Source organism: Macaca mulatta, chromosome 9 (assembly GCF_049350105.2).
Source record: "Macaca mulatta isolate MMU2019108-1 chromosome 9, T2T-MMU8v2.0, whole genome shotgun sequence".
Lineage (NCBI taxonomy): Eukaryota > Metazoa > Chordata > Mammalia > Primates > Cercopithecidae > Macaca > Macaca mulatta.
Window position 1 is genome coordinate 28,343,089 of NC_133414.1, and position 15,856 is coordinate 28,358,944.

Sequence of the window (15,856 nt, forward strand, 5' to 3'; positions counted from 1 at the left end):
AAATTTATAATTAGATGAGTTTCTCTCTCATGAAAAAAATAAAATTGAAGTTAAATTAAGGGCAAATTGTTCTACACAGACTAGATAAAAAATGCTAAAATGTGAGGTCAATGAGAGCCAGAATAGTCAGAGAAAGCTTCCCAAAGGAGGGGAAATTGTGTGCCAGGTCTGAAGGAATGAGGCTAGACGAATACAAACTGCAAAGACAGGAAGAACAGCAGAAGTAAAGCAGGGAGATGGTGAAAGCAGCCCGATTAACCCTGAGGATAAAATCCAGTGGCAGGAGAATAAAAACATGTCTTATAAATGAATGTTCATCGCAGCATTATTTACAGTAGCCAAAAAGTGCAAACTAGAGGCCCATCCACTGATGAATGGATAACTGGTATAGCCATACAATAGAATATTATTCGACAACAAAAAGAAATGAAGTACTGATATGTGCTACAACACAGATGAACCCCAGAAACATGCTAAGTAAAAGAAGCCACTCATAAAAGACTGCATATTGTATGACTCTATTTATATGAAATGTTCAGAACAGACAAATTTAAGGAGACAAAAAGTGATTGCCTAGGACTGGAGAAGGTGGAGGGACACGGACGGGGATGGTAGTGATGGCTAAGGGATGTGGGGTTTCTTTTCAGAGTGATAACAATGTTCTAAAATTGACTGTGGTGATGGTTACACAACTCTGTAAATAATCTAAGAGACTGAATTTTACACCTTAAATGAGTGAACTGTATGGTATGCAAATTATATCTCAATGTTGTTTTTTAAAAATCCAAGAGGGATCTAGATAATTTTCTTAATTCTCTACTTTAGATATACATACTATACATAATCTAAATACTTCTATGTTTTTATAATATATTTTAAATGAAAGGAAAATGAAGGAAATGCCTATTTTAAATAGTTTATAAATTAACCTAAAATATTTGTATTTTGGAGAAAAGTTAATGGCCTTTCTGTACAAATTAATTTGAAATCCATAAAATAAATCAACACAGATTCTGTATCCATTCACAAAAGTGAAAATAAGAAATAAGACAATTTTCTGGAACATTCCATTAAACATTATCCCCTAACTTAATCTTGTTTGCTTCACCATGACAATAGAAAAATCACTACAAAATACTGTTTAACAGGAAAAAAACTCTCTCAACTTCCATGAGGAATGATGTATAATTCTCAACTTTCATAAGGGTAAATATTATTTTTTTTAATGTGTAATTATAAGAAAAAATGGCAGAATGAAAGTCAGAGTTTAATAAACAAGATAGGTGTGGTGGCTCACATCTGTAATCCCAGCACTTGGGAGGCTCAGGCAGGTGGAACACGTGTGGTCAGGAATTCGAGACCAGCCTGGCCAACATGGTGAAACCGTGTCTCTATTAAAAATACAAAAATTACGCCAGGCGTGGTGGCTCACTCCTGTAATCCCAGCACTTTGGGAGGCCAAGGAGGGTGGATCACCTGAGGTTAGGAGTTTGAGACCAACCTGGCCAACATCGCAAAACCCTATCTCTACTGTAAATACAAAAATTAGCCAGGCCTAGTGGTGGGCACCTATAATCCCAGCTACTCGGGAGGCTGAGGCAGGAGAATCGCTTGAACCCAGGAGGCGGAGGTTGCAATGAGCCAAGATCATGCCACTGCACTCCAGCCTGGGCTACAGAGTGAGACTCTGTCGCAAAAAAAAAAAAAAAAAAAAAGAATTAGCTGGGCATGCTGGCACACACCTGTAATGCCAGCTACTCAGGAGGCTGAGGCAGGAGAATCACTTGAGCCCGGGAGGTGGAGGTTGCAGTGAGCTGAGACAGTGCCACTGTATTCTAGCCTGGGCAACAGAGTGAGACTGTCTCAAAAAAAAAAAAAAAGCAACAAGTGTATTATAAAGATAATAAAATTTAGGCCTGGTGCGGTGGCTCACGCCTGTAATCCCAGCACACTGGAAGGCTGAGGCGGGTGGATCACGAGGTCAGCAGATGGAGATCATCCTGGCTAACACGGTCAAACCTCGTCTTTACTTAAAAAAAAAAAAAAAAAAAAAAAAAAAAAAAATTAGCCAGGCGAGGTGGCGGGCGCCTGTAGTCCCAGCTACTCGGGAGGCTGAGGCAGGAGAGTGGTGTGAACCTGGGAAGTGGGGCTTGCAGTGAACCGACATCGTGCCACCGTGCCACCATGCTCCAGCCTGGGCGATAAAGCGAGACTCCATCTCAAAGAAAAAAAAAAAGTTAATAAAATTTAAATTAATTATAACGAAAATACAAAAGAAGGTTACCTACTAAATTAGTATGATAAAACACTATATATTTAACCAGTTATAGATTAACTGTTGACATGTTAAATTTCATACATACTTGATTTCTGATTTGACCTAATTTCTTCTTTAAATCCTGTGTCTCATCCTCTAAATTAATACGATAACGTGATGTAACCTCCAGTGAAGCCTCTGACATAGATTGTTTTTTTAGGGTATCAGCCAGTTCTTGTTGAAGTTGTCTCACAACAACCTGATAAGACATTTTTGTTACTGATTTTTTAGACAATTCAAATTGACAAGAATAAAAATAAAATTACATCAACTGAAATATATAAAAAGCTACTGACAGAAAAGTATTAAGAGATATAGCAATATACTTCAGTTTATCTGGGAAATCTGGAATTAACTGTCAAAATAACACGCTTAATTGAATCTTAATTTCAAAATACTCATTTCAGGTATGAGCATTTCCATTTATCTGCCACCATGAAACAGATAAATGGAAATGTTCTTAAGATGTGGCAACATAAAGACATTAAAATTTTATCTTCAGCAGTAAAAGACTACATTATTCACATTAGTTTACTATTCATACTAGTCTATTAACAGCTCGTAACTTAAAACTCAAAATTTCATAGATGATACAATGTCTTTACTCAAAGTAAAGCACCTCTCAGCTCTTTTATTTGCTGAAAACAAGGGATGTTTCTAAACTGATAGCGTAAATAAGCTTATCTATTTATTTTTATAGTTAACTACATAACCGTATATTATTTTAAATTTTCTTTCGGGAGGTTTGAAAAATATTTATCTTTCTTGATACTTACTTCTCTTTCTGCCTTTTCATTTTCATATTGATACTGTCTTTCTTTTAAGTGATTACATTCACTGATTAACTCCTTATTTCTTTCTTCTAGCAGAAGACTTTGCTTTTCGCTCTCAGCTTGAAGTTTTTGCACAATAGCATGAAACTGGTCTTGAATATTAATCACTGTCTTCTCTTTATTGTCAGCCTTGTTGTGGGCATCATCCAGTTGTTGTCGAAGCAGCATATTCTCACTTTGTAGTTGAGACAATCTCTCCTCTACAGACTCCTGCTTTCCAATGTATTTATTCACTTTAACTTGTTCATTTTGATACTTTTGTTCCATTTCCTTCATTTGACACTGGGTTTGGCTTAGGTTCTTTTGTACCCGTTCTAAACCCAAAGTCTTTTCTCTGAGGGTGTCTCTTGTGTGATGGAGCTCAATTTCTAGGCTATTGAGTTTACTTTCAGTTTTAAATAGTTGTTGAGAAAGAATCTCATTGTTATCTTTTAGGTGAGACGCATCAAAATTCATTTTGTCCTGTAAACGAGACCACTCATCTCTTGCTCTCTGGAAAGCAAGTTCTAGGTCTCTTTTTGATGTCTCACTTTGATCACGATCATGTATAGCAGCAGCCAATCTCGAACGGTATGATTCAACTTCTGCTTCTAGTCTTTCCTTGCTTTGCTTTTCACTCTCCAGTTTAGAATTTAGCATTGTATTCTCAGCTGTCAGAACACTAAGCCGTCCATTATACTGGGATATTGTTTGTGTTAATGTTTCCTCATTCTGCTTTATAGTCTTCTGAAGGTCTTCATTCTTTTCTTTTACAATTTCAAGGTCCTCAAAACATTTCTTTTCTTTTTCCTGGTTTTGATTTTTTATCGTGTCTATTTCTAGTCTTAGCATAGCAATTTCTTCCTGCAACATGCTATTTTTATGCAGTAGGTCTTTTTCTTCTTCATGACTATGAGAAGTCTAAGTAAAACAAAGGAAACTTTGAGTTAGCACCCAAGAAAATGACATATCATGATTTCCTTTGAAATTAAAGAATAAGCTGTACATTTTACAATAAAGGGTTGCAACAAGTGTATATCCAATTGAAAAAAAAAGTTGGATGAAAACTCAAACCTTATAGAGCATTAACTCCCCAAAGTTCAAAAATTTATTTGAAGACAATTAATCCATGAAAGTAAAACAGAAATCACTAGAAAATTTTTAAGAATCTCAGAATTGGAAAGGCCTTTCCCTGAAGTACAACAAATTCAAAAGCATAAAAGATTAATAATTTGATCACATTAAAAAATTGGGTTTATATTCTGATATCTAACCCATACACCAACCCATAGTAAGAGCCTTGGCTCTGCATATATCTGGACAGACAAAATTTCCCGCAGTTTTTCAGGTTTCTTTTTTCTGAGAATATTCTATATTCTACTTTTCTCACATCTTTATAGTCAGTTATAACAATTAAGTTTATTGATGAATAATAAATCTAGGAATTGTACTAAGCACTTCTACTATATCAATGGACTCATTTAGTATCACAATTTTGAAAAGGAAAAGTTAAAAAAAATATAAGCAGCTGTATGATTTTCCCTGGGGCTTCTGACCCTATTTGTAGTCTTCTTTCACTAAATCAGTTATTTCTGTGGTATAAATATTTAAATACAAAAGAAGACTTTTATTTCACAACACTAATGGTAAATAGGACAAAATCTGTAGAGCTCCTCTTAGAAAATCATGAGATGATTTGTTGTCGCAATAACTTTCGTTTCCTCTTCATAATGTTTGAAACTGTAATAATGTGAAACAGGGAGAAATATGCCGAACTGTTTTACTAGGAACAAAATACTTATTACTAAATTATCACTAAGTATATATCATGGCATATCATTGTTTCAAAAGCTCTTTGTACCAAAATAAGATACTACTTAGAGCACACTATTACTCTTCTCAAAAGTGAGAAGATTAATATCCAAAATATGGTCACTGAACTGGCTGTACTTTTCCTCCCTTCCTGTGGGTGGAAGTAATAAACTAACCTCTCCATTAATATATCAAGGTGATGAAATCACTTCCAAAAACTCAAGCATTTATTGTTAGTAGCAAGGGTTTTGAGATTGTGGAAAGACCATCAATTCCTATGGAAGATATTAAAAGCTTCTCCTTTGGATGAGGCCATTCTGAATGTTGTTACTTGACTGCTGCAGACAAGTGGAGCTGAATTAAGAACATCACTTTATCCAATGGATCAAAAACGCTACCACCACCCCCAAGATGTACATATATGGCTTAAAAATCCTCAATACTTTCCAAGATGCATATATAGTTGGTTTTTAAAATATATACACATACAAATACATATACACACACAAATACATATATACACATTTATATATGTGTATATATATAATGACTAAATGACTAAAAGGAAATGACTAAAGGAAATAGAAATACCTCAGAATTCATTTTCCTTTGAGTCATTTCAATCTCCTTTTGTTTGGAAAGGTGACTGGTCAGAATTCCATCTTGTAACATTCTGGCATTCTGTTCTCGAGAAAGTTGCCTCTGAGTGTCATTTCGCTCTTGTATGACCTAGAGATATATTAAGTTTTGGGTCTATTAGCATTTTTTAAAAGTCTAAAAGGTTAATCAAGAGCAGAATTTTAAAACAAAAAAAACTTATAAAAAGGAAATAGCAGCCGGGCGTGGTGGCTCAAGCCTGTAATCCCAGCACTTTGGGAGGCCGAGACGGGTGGATCACGAGGTCAGATGGAGACCATCCTGGCTAACCCGGTGAAACCCCGTCTCTATCAAAAAATACAAAAAACTAGCCGGGCGAGGTGGCGGGCGCCTATAGTCCCAGCTACTCGGGAGGCTGAGGCAGGAGAATGGCGTAAACCCGGGAGGGAGAACTTGCAGTGAGCTGAGATCCGGCTACTGCACTCCAGCCTGGGCGACAGAGCGAGACTCCATCTCAAAAAAAAAAAAAAAAAAAAAGGAAATCGCATATTAAAATGCAAGAACCTTTATTACTCAAGAATTACTCAAATTTTAATCATATAAATGTCAGCTAAATTCATCAAAGAGCAAAAACGGTTCTTAAATACAGGCAAATAAAGAATTGTGAAATAAAATGTCAAACATTTTACTAGTTTCATCATAATTTTAGAGATATTTAGCCTGTATTTTAACATTAAATGCCTAAATTAACATTTATGTTAGTGATTAAACTCAACTTATCCTCCATTCCTTCATTCAGAAAACAGAGTCTGAGCATCTATTAGGTGCCAAGATTTATCATGAATAATTTTAGTTATAAAGGTCATAGGTCAGCTTAAGATGAGATAACATTTTTGTTTTAAACCTAGATAATATATATGAAATCAAAAGCATAAGTAATAGTGATGAAATAAAGTTAAAAATATGAAATTTTTATCCAAAATTAATTTACCTGATTCAAATTACTTTTTACAGTCCTCAATTCCATCTCCAGTGTTTGGAGACTCAGTTCAAGCTGTTGTTTCACTTCAACTTCTTTCCTATATTGCTCTTCTTTCCTTCTTAACTGTTCCCTAATTTTTTCATACAACATATCAGCATTTCTTCTCTTCTCTTCTTCTTGGTTTAAGCTAAATCTGCAGTTAAAGATGCTTATCTTAAAATCTGTATTGTTACAAAATAAAAAGTTCATTGTGTGATCTGCTGCTTCATATGTTGGTTTATCACCCTAATACAATTTCTGTGTTCTTGAATATCTTTCCTTTCTAGTTCTCCGATTTTTAATTTCTCACTTCAGTCTTTTCCAAAGGACATATATACTTGAAAGGCAGTGATGAAAGAACATTCTGTTAACTGGTAGGTTTCTGTTACAAGTACTTCTGGTAAATATTATGGAAAAGGATATTGGAAATGATTCAATAAAGATGCAAGTTGAAAATTATCTTTTTGGGCCAGGCGCGGTGGCTCAAGCCTGTAATCTCAGCACTTTGGGAGGCCGAGACGGGCGGATCACGAGGCCAGGAGATCGAGAGACGATCCCGGCTAACACGGTGAAACCCCGTCTCTACTAAAAAATACAAAAAAACTAGCTGGGCGAGGTGGCGGGCGCCTGTAGTCCCAACTACTCGGGAGGCTGAGGCAGGAGAACGGCGTAAACCCGGGAGGCGGAGCTTGCAGTGAGCTGAGATCCGGCCACTGCACTCCAGCCTGGGTGACAGAGCAAGACTCCGTCTCAAAAAAAAAAAAAAAAAAAAAGAAAATTATCTTTTTGGCCAGGTGCCAGTGGTTCATGCCTGTAATCTTATCACTTTGGGAGGCTGAGGAGGGCACATTACTTGAGGTCAGGAGTTCGAGACCAGCCTGGCCAACAGGGTGAAACCACATCTCTATTAAAGATATAAAAAATTAGCCAGGTGTGGTGGCATGCGCCTGTAATCCCAGCTACTCAGGAGGCTGAGGCAAGAGAACCCGTGAGGCAGATGTTGCAGTGAGCCGAAATCACGCTACTGCACTCCAGCCTGGGCAACACAGCAAGACTCCATTTCAAAAAAAAAAAAAAAATTTAGGTTGAAAAAATGGGCATTTCATTCTCTATTAATTGAAACGTAAATTAACATAAACTTTCTTGAGAACAATTTAAAAATCTGGATCAAAGGCCTTTTTAAAAAAAATTCCTATAAACAATTCTATATTGAAGAATTTATTCAAAGTAAATAATTAGAAATATAGAAAAAGATTTATAAAAAGGTATTCCTTCCAGCATTAACTATAATACAAAAAAATTGTAAACCCAAAACTTTTTCTAATAAATAAATAACGAGACTTCTGTATGACAAACTTCTACATAGCCATTAAAGTGATTTAAAAGAATATATATTTAGTAGATGTTCATAGTTAAGAACTAGTTATATTATTTCCAAGAATTTCACACTCCACAAGACTAAGCTTTCTTCCCTGCTAAGCCCCAGAAGGTAAGTCAGCAATTACAAGAATTCTATATATCTTTAGTACAAATAGTTAAACATTTCTTTAAAACTAGGCTATCATACCTCAAAGAGCACAGTTCTCGTTCCCATTCAACTTTTTGATGCTCTAACTGTGATTTTATTTCTTTTGTTTCAGATAGCTCCTTTTGTAGTACATTAACCTTATCTTCCATTTTTTTAATTTTTACTGTAAGTAGTTCACAGTGATTTTTTTTAAGCTCTAATAATCTTTCACACGAAAGAGCTGCATCCTGGATTTTCAATAGGCTAACAGAATCTGTATCAGGGAGAAAACAAGACAGAAATATATGAGTACTTTTCGCATATAACACACTATACACTGTAACTCATTAAGACACTGACCAATTATATACTGAGGGCCTACAATGTGGAAGACATTAAACTAAGCTCTGCAGATATAACAGACAAGACCTCTGCACTTGCTTAGCTTAAAGTATAGTTAAGAAAGACAAAAAAAGTCACAATTATGAATTCAGATAGATGCTGTAAGGAAGCAAGAGTTCTATGACCACAAAAGATAATTTGATCTATACTGGGCCCAGGTAAGATTTCCCTGAAGGAGAGGTGGCTACAATGAGAAATGAAGGACGAGAAGGCAGCAGTTCAGCAAAGGGGGAAGAAAAGCATCTAGCCAGTCTGTGGTATGTGCTGAGCCTCTAGTGCAGTCTGCTTCAAGTACTAACTTTCCTTCTTTCCTGAAATGACCAAAGACAAAACAGACAAAATACATGAAACAATGAGTTTCAAGACAGTGGACTCAGGCAATGAACACAATGATCCTTGACAGACAAGAAACAAAAGAAGTGGCTGGGCACGGTGGGTCACACCTGTAATCCCAGCACTTTAGGAGGTGAGGTGAGCAGATCACCTGAGGCTAGGGGTTCGAGACCAGTCTAGCCAACATAGTGAAACCCTGTCTCTACTAAAAATACAAAAATTAGCAGGGCGTGGTGGCAGGTGCCTATAATCACAGCTACTTGGGAGGCTAAGGCAGGAGAATTGCTTGAACCCAGGAGGCGGAGGTTGCAGTGAGCTGAGATTGCACCACTGTAATCCAGCCTGGGCGACAGAGTGAGACTCTGTCTCAAAAAAAAAAAAAAAAGAAAGAAAAGAAAAGAAACAAAGGAAGTAAGTCTTATGGTCTTATGAATGCCCAGAGCCCGGCCTTCAGAGTTTCCAGGCCATGACGTGGGGAGGAAAAACTGACATAAAGTCCAGCAAACTCCCTGAGTTGAAGTGATGAAGCTGAGAGTCTGGTAAACGCAAAGTAGACAGAGATCACAGGACACTAGAGAGGAATGAGAGATACAGAGAAAGAACCCTGGAGATCTCCAGAGATCCCCTCTTGGGTATTGAGCAGTGTAATAAACAGTGCATGTATGCCAGGAAACTATCTGAAACCAAAGAAAAAACCACCTAAAAAAAGAGAGGAAATCCTGCCTGGTGCTTCCACAGCACCAAGAAGGGTATTCATTCCCACAGTCAGGCTGGAAAAACTCATACTTCTCAAGACAATGAATAATCAGAAAGGTATTGCCTCAGGAGTGGGGAATTAGCCCAAATCATAGAAGCAAGATAGGAAAAAGTCAAGCTGTTTATATGGAATTCAACTGTACCCCAAAATAAAGCTCAAGAAGACAAGTGGAGGCATGGAAGATATTTTTTAAAAAACCAGATTGCACTTGTAGAGATGCAAATTACAATGTCAAAGATGAAAACTAAATTAGCCGGGCGCGGTGGCTCAAGCCTGTAATCCCAGCACTTTGGGAGGCCGAGACGGGTGGATCACGAGGTCAGGAGATCGAGACCATCCTGGCTAACACAGTGAAACCCCGTCTCTACTAAAAAATACAAAAAAACTAGCCGGGCGAGGTGGCGGGCGCCTGTAGTCCCAGCTACTCGGGAGGCTGAGGCAGGAGAATGGCCTGAACCCGGGAGGCGGAGCTTGCAGTGAGCTGAGATCCGGCCACTGCACTCCAGCAAGGGGGACAGAGTGAGACTCCGTCTCAAAAAAAAAAAAAAAAAAAAAAAAAAGAAAACTAAATTCGATGGAAATAAACACAGATGAACCATCACAAAAGAAAAGATTCATAACTTTGAGACACCAATGAACTATGGAAAAAAATCCAAGCAGCTAATATATAAGCCCCCAAAGAGGGAGGAAGAGAGACAGAAAAAAAAAAAAGTGAAGAAAAATTGGCCAAAACTTCCTAGACTTAATAAATTAACTATAATCCCACAGATTCAGAAAGGATATGGCTAGGAGAGAAAAAAATGAAAGCCTACTATTATAATTATACTGTATACCAGAACTATAACAAAATTATACATATATGATGTGGTATGATATTATATGAAGGTAGACTGTGATAAGTTCAAGTCATATACTATAAATCCTAAAGCAACCACTAAGATAGCAAAACAAAGAGTCATAGCTTATAAGCCAAAAAACAAAAAACCAAAAACCTGAGATAAAACTCAGGAGCATCTGTAGATCAATGGAACACAATAGAGTTGAGAAGTAGACCCACATGTATGCAGTCAACTTATTTTTGACAAAGGCACAATGGCAAATGCAGTAGGAAAAGGCTAGCCTTTCTGACGTATGATGCTGAAACAATTGCATATCCATATCCAAAAAGATGAACTTGAATCTATACTTCAATCCATACAAAAATAGGAACTCAAAATGGATCACAGACCTAAATATAAGACCCAGAACTGGCTGGGCACGGTGGCTCATGCCCGTAATCCCAGCACTCTGGGAGGCCAAGGTGGGCGGATCACTTGAGGTCGGGAGTTTGAGACTAGCCTGGCCAACATGATGAAATCCCGCCTCTATTAAAAATACAAAAAAGCCGGCAGGGCACAGTGGGTGGCTCACGCCTGTAATCCCAGCACTTTGGGAGACCAAGGCGGGCAGATCACAAGGTCAGGAAATCAAGAACATCCTGGCTAACATGGTGAAACCCTGTCTCTACTAAAAATACAAAAAATTTGCCAGGCCTGGTGGCGGGCGCCTGTAGTTCCAGCTACTTGGGAGGCTGAGGCAGCAGAATAAAGTGAACCCAGGAGGCAGAGCTTGCAGTGAGCCGAGATCGCGCCACTGCACTCCAGCCTGGGTGACAGAGCGAGACTCCATCCCAAAAAACAAGAAAATAAACAAACACAATAAACAAACAAAAAAACACACAAAAAAACCCCAAAACAAACAAAAAAACCTGGGTACGGTGGCACACGCCTATAATCCCAGTTACTCAGGAGGCTGAGACACAAGAATCGCTTGAACCTGGGAGGTGGAGGTTGCAGTTACAGTGCACTCCAGCCTGAGTGACAGAGTGAGATTTTGTCCAAAGAAAGACCTAAAGCTATAAAACTTCTAGAAAAAAAGCATAGGAGGAAATCTTTGTGACCCTGTGTTAAGCAAAGACTTCTTAAATGCGATACAAAAAGCAAAATCCATAATTAAACAGATAAATTGGACTTAATCAAAATTAAAAACTTCTTCTCTTCAAAAGATACCATTAAGAGAATGAAAAGTCAACAAAACAATTAAAAAATAAAATTAAAAAAAAAAGAGAGAATGAAAAGTCAAGCCACAAACTGGGAGAAAAAAATCCCTGCAAAAAACATAGCTAACAAAGGAATAATATCAAGAATATATTATATAAAGATCTCTTCAGCTTTGCACAGTGGCAGCACTGTAGCCACCAATTAAACACAGCATAAGGTATGCTAAGTGTGCATACATTTCACTTTATTACTTTGCATACATTACAGTGGGATACATAAAAAGGCCTTAAATTTCTGCAATGGGCCTACCTTTACACTCCATTCCAAGTTGTTCAATGAGCAACATAAAATTCTTGTAACTAGAGCGGGGCAGCTCACAATCCTCTGAGGCTGTTTCAGATGACTGAGTTAAGTCATCAACATCATCCATAGACTGTATTTGGTTTTTGACCTATGGGGTTGAAATAAATAACACTGTTTCAAAATGTCCCCCAAATATTTATAGCACATACAGAAGTGGTAATTATCCATCTGTCTATATGAGCAAAAACACAGGTATTTCTTTAAAAGAACTGATTTTAGTTAAAAGGATATATTATCAACGGCTAGTGCTTCTTAATCAGTTTTTCAAAGTAAATGTCTTTACAACAAAAGATTCTCTGTTTTTTTTTTCATTTCTTTTTTTTGACATCGGGTCTTGTTCTATCACCCAGGCTGGAGTGTAGCATCGTGATCATAGCTCACTGCAGCTTCAAATTCCTGGGCTCAACCAATCCTCTCACCTCAGCCTCCCAAGGAGCTGGGACTACAGGCATGCTCACCATGCCTGGTTAATTTTTTCTTAATTTTTGTAAAGACAAGGCTCTCACTATGTTACCTAGGCTGGTCTCAAATTCCTGGAGTCAAGCAATCCTCCTGCTTTAGCCTTCCAAAGTGCTGGGATTAAGGTGTGAGCCACTGTCCCAGCCCACTTTATCTTTTATAATAATTTTTTTAAACAATAATTTTGATAATTTATTTTTTACAGTACCTTGTTCTTTTCATTAGATGTTTTCTTACTAGGCCTAAAAAAAAAAAAAAAAAAAAACCTTTCAGGCAAATAGTAAATATGTAAAATGTAAGGAATATCTAAAATTATTGTTTTTTTAAATAAAAGCTCTGCATTTGTAATTTATTTACCCTATTCATAAAGTTCACAGGAATATTTTTTACAGGTAATATAAAAGATAATAATTTTCTACAAGGGGTATTGAACCATAAACAGAAAAAGTAAAAGTAAGGGACAAGAAAAATATACTAATATCATAACAAACAAATTTAGATCAAGCTTCCTGACAGTCAAAGCAAAAGGAAAACACAGTGTTACTTGCGTTACTCAATAGAAAGAAATATACCAGGTTTTTTTTGGTATTGACCTTTTCAATAAAAACGAGCTTAACACCCTTACACGAGGGAAACCCTTTTTGAATGACGATATTAGCTTTTTTCAGGAGTCACAATGCAGGTACTATGCATTATTCTAAGCACTGTACGTTAAACTCATTTTAATCCTAACAATAATTCTGTGAGGTTGATAAAATATTAGATATTTTATAAAGGAAGAAACTAGGCACAGAAAAGCCAAGTAATTTGCCCAAGCACATATTGCTGGTCAGTAGCAGACCCAAAATTCAAACCCTAAAATTCTAGCTCTGAAACATATTTTGCTGTGCTGTGAAAGTAATATTTATTTTCAAGTGTTTTAAGTGATATGATAGCAGATGAATCTATATTTTCATTCTATTTCTGGTTATAATTATAAATAATAATTTTTTAATCTTGTAAATATTTTTAAAATAAAAAGACCTTATATCTAGCCAATTTGGAAACCTACTTTCAATAAGCTCAACATTTATTTTTTCTAAAGAAATTCATCAACGTTCATTCATTCATCTACTCAACTCTTTATTCATGCATTCAAAAATCCTTACTGAAGCTGGGCATGGTGCCTCACGCCTGTAATCCCAGCACTTTGGGAGGCCAAGGTGGGCAGATCACTTGAGGTCAGGAGTTCAAGACCAGCCTGGCCAGCATGGCAAAATCCTGTCTCTACTAAAAATACAAAAAATAGCCAGGCATGGTGGTGTGCACCTGTAGTCCCAGCTACTTGGGAGGCTGAGGCATGAGAATTGCTTGAACCCAAGAGACGGAGGTTGCAGTGAGCTGAGATCATGTCACTGTACTCCAGCCTGGGCAACAGAACAAGACTCTGACAAAAAAAAAAAAAAAAAAAAAAGAAAAAAAAATCCTTATTGAGCATACAATATATGTCAATGACACTATTAGCATAAGGCAACATGGTTTTTAATATTTTAGAACTTTATAACCTAAAAATAAGTCTGTGATAGATTGTCAATGGTTTAATTTTCTACGGTACATAAACAAAATCCTCCCCTTCTCCCCAGAATCTAAACAACTATTAAGTTAATACACCTGATCTTACAAAATCATAGCTGTTCATGATGCTATTGTCAAAAGTACTCTGATATCTTCAATTACCAAGAATTATTTAAATTCAATTCAGTATGACCTACATGGTTTGCATGTTTATTATTAATTTTTTAAAATCCATATACGATAGTTTAACTTTTAGATCGTCATCAACACATTCAATTATATAAGAATATTCCATTTCTGAAACAATTCTAAATGAACAATCTCTTTTTATACAGCAAAAAACTACATAAATAGAAGTTCTAAGAACAGTTAGTTTATTATAAATCTTTAAAAGATAAAGGATCAAGCTTTTTGAGGCTTAGACATGCAAACAAAACTAAATTTCATAAGCATTTCCTTCTCTACTGGGTCACTCCCAAAAGCATGTAAATATACTCTAAAAGCTTACGTTTTAAAATAAAAAAGAAAGAAGGCTCCCTTGAATCCCACATTCTTCTTCAGTTACCACCCGTTTACCTACTGCCTCTCAATCCAAGTTCTCTCAAACACTGTCAAAGCCCATCCACTACAGTCAGGGCTCCATGGTGACCATTTATTGAAACTGCTGCTTGTCAAAGTTGTCCTCATCTTAATCTTTCGGCAGCATGGAAACAGTCGATATTCTCTAGCTTTGGGAGACTACATCATTCTATTTTCAGAAAAAAAATTATTACTAACCTTCCTCCATAGAGAAATAAAGAAATCACAGATTTTACCTTTCTTCGTCCTCATCTATTTCACTTAAACTGCTGTCATCATCCACTTGTAGCAGGCCACCAGTTAGTAAACCGGCTTTCTCAAACACTGGTGAATTCACAGATTCTTTCGAGGTTCTCTTTACTGCCTTCATTTGCAAGGCAGGACCACTACTTTAAAAAATCCATGGGAAGTGACAGTTACATAAGAAAAAAGAAAAAAAGAAACAAAATGCAGAAAGAGAGTTAAGGAACAAAAAAGAATAAAAAAAATTTAAAAATCCATTAAAAAGCCAATGTTTTCTAATAATTCTGACAAACAAAAAATTTTTATAAAATTCCAACATTTCCTCCACCTCAATTCATTCACTAATTGAAAAAACACAAATTACTAACAACATAAGAGGAAATGTATATTCCCTGCTTCAAAAACCATAATTTTATCATACCATTATGATAAAATGTGATATGTAAGAACTAATATATGAAAAGGTACATCTGAGCATAAGGACAGTTTTAAAACAGAAGAGACAAAATAGAGGAGTTCACAAGACAAAAAAGTGAGAGAAAACCATTCTACTTAGAGATAGAAGGTGAGCAGAGATTAGGCCCACAGCGTCTAGATGTTTCCTAGGAACTTGAAAGAAAAAAAAGAAACTAGAGAGAGGTGAATGCTACACTAAACTTGAATGCTACAGTAAAAGGCTAGAGCTCACAAGCAATGATCTTTAGACATGGAAGTAGCAATTAGATTTGGGCTATATTTTTGGTTTTGTTTTTAAATATAACGTTTCACTTAAATGAAGTTTTTTTTTAAACAAAGTTTTAAAAATAGAATGATACACATATAACATGAAAGAAGAAATCAGGAAAATATCTGGATGGGGGAAAAAACCCTTACTTTTAGAATACCTGTATGTCATTATATGCAGCTCCAAAATAGCAATATTCTGATTAGTTATGATTTTGTTTGAAAATAAAATAATGGGTGGGGCACGGAGGCTCATGCCTGTAATCCCAGCACTTTGGGAGGCTGAGGCGGGTGAATCACGAGGTCAGGAGTTCAAGACCAGCTGGCCAAGATGGTGA

At 36.5% G+C, this 15,856-nt stretch overlaps 1 protein-coding gene across 22 annotated transcripts in view; it reads right to left on the minus strand.

Moving 5' to 3' along the window:
• Positions 1–15,856, minus strand: part of ANKRD26 (ankyrin repeat domain containing 26) — a 94,556-nt gene that overhangs the window by 25,491 nt on the left and 53,209 nt on the right. For 14 of the 22 annotated variants that reach the window (XM_077946046.1, XM_077946043.1, XM_077946053.1 and 11 more), the window contains 8 exons: positions 14,789–14,941; positions 12,628–12,661; positions 11,907–12,048; positions 8,127–8,340; positions 6,530–6,713; positions 5,533–5,670; positions 3,094–4,050; positions 2,364–2,516 (listed from right to left, as the gene is read on the minus strand). In XM_077946046.1, coding sequence (XP_077802172.1) covers positions 2,364–2,516; positions 3,094–4,050; positions 5,533–5,670; positions 6,530–6,713; positions 8,127–8,340; positions 11,907–12,048; positions 12,628–12,661; positions 14,789–14,941 — 1,975 coding nt within the window. The remainder of the gene's footprint in view (positions 1–2,363; positions 2,517–3,093; positions 4,051–5,532; positions 5,671–6,529; positions 6,714–8,126; positions 8,341–11,906; positions 12,049–12,627; positions 12,662–14,788; positions 14,942–15,856) is intronic. The other 8 variants (XM_077946047.1, XM_077946044.1, XM_077946045.1 and 5 more) reach the window with 1 other exon arrangement.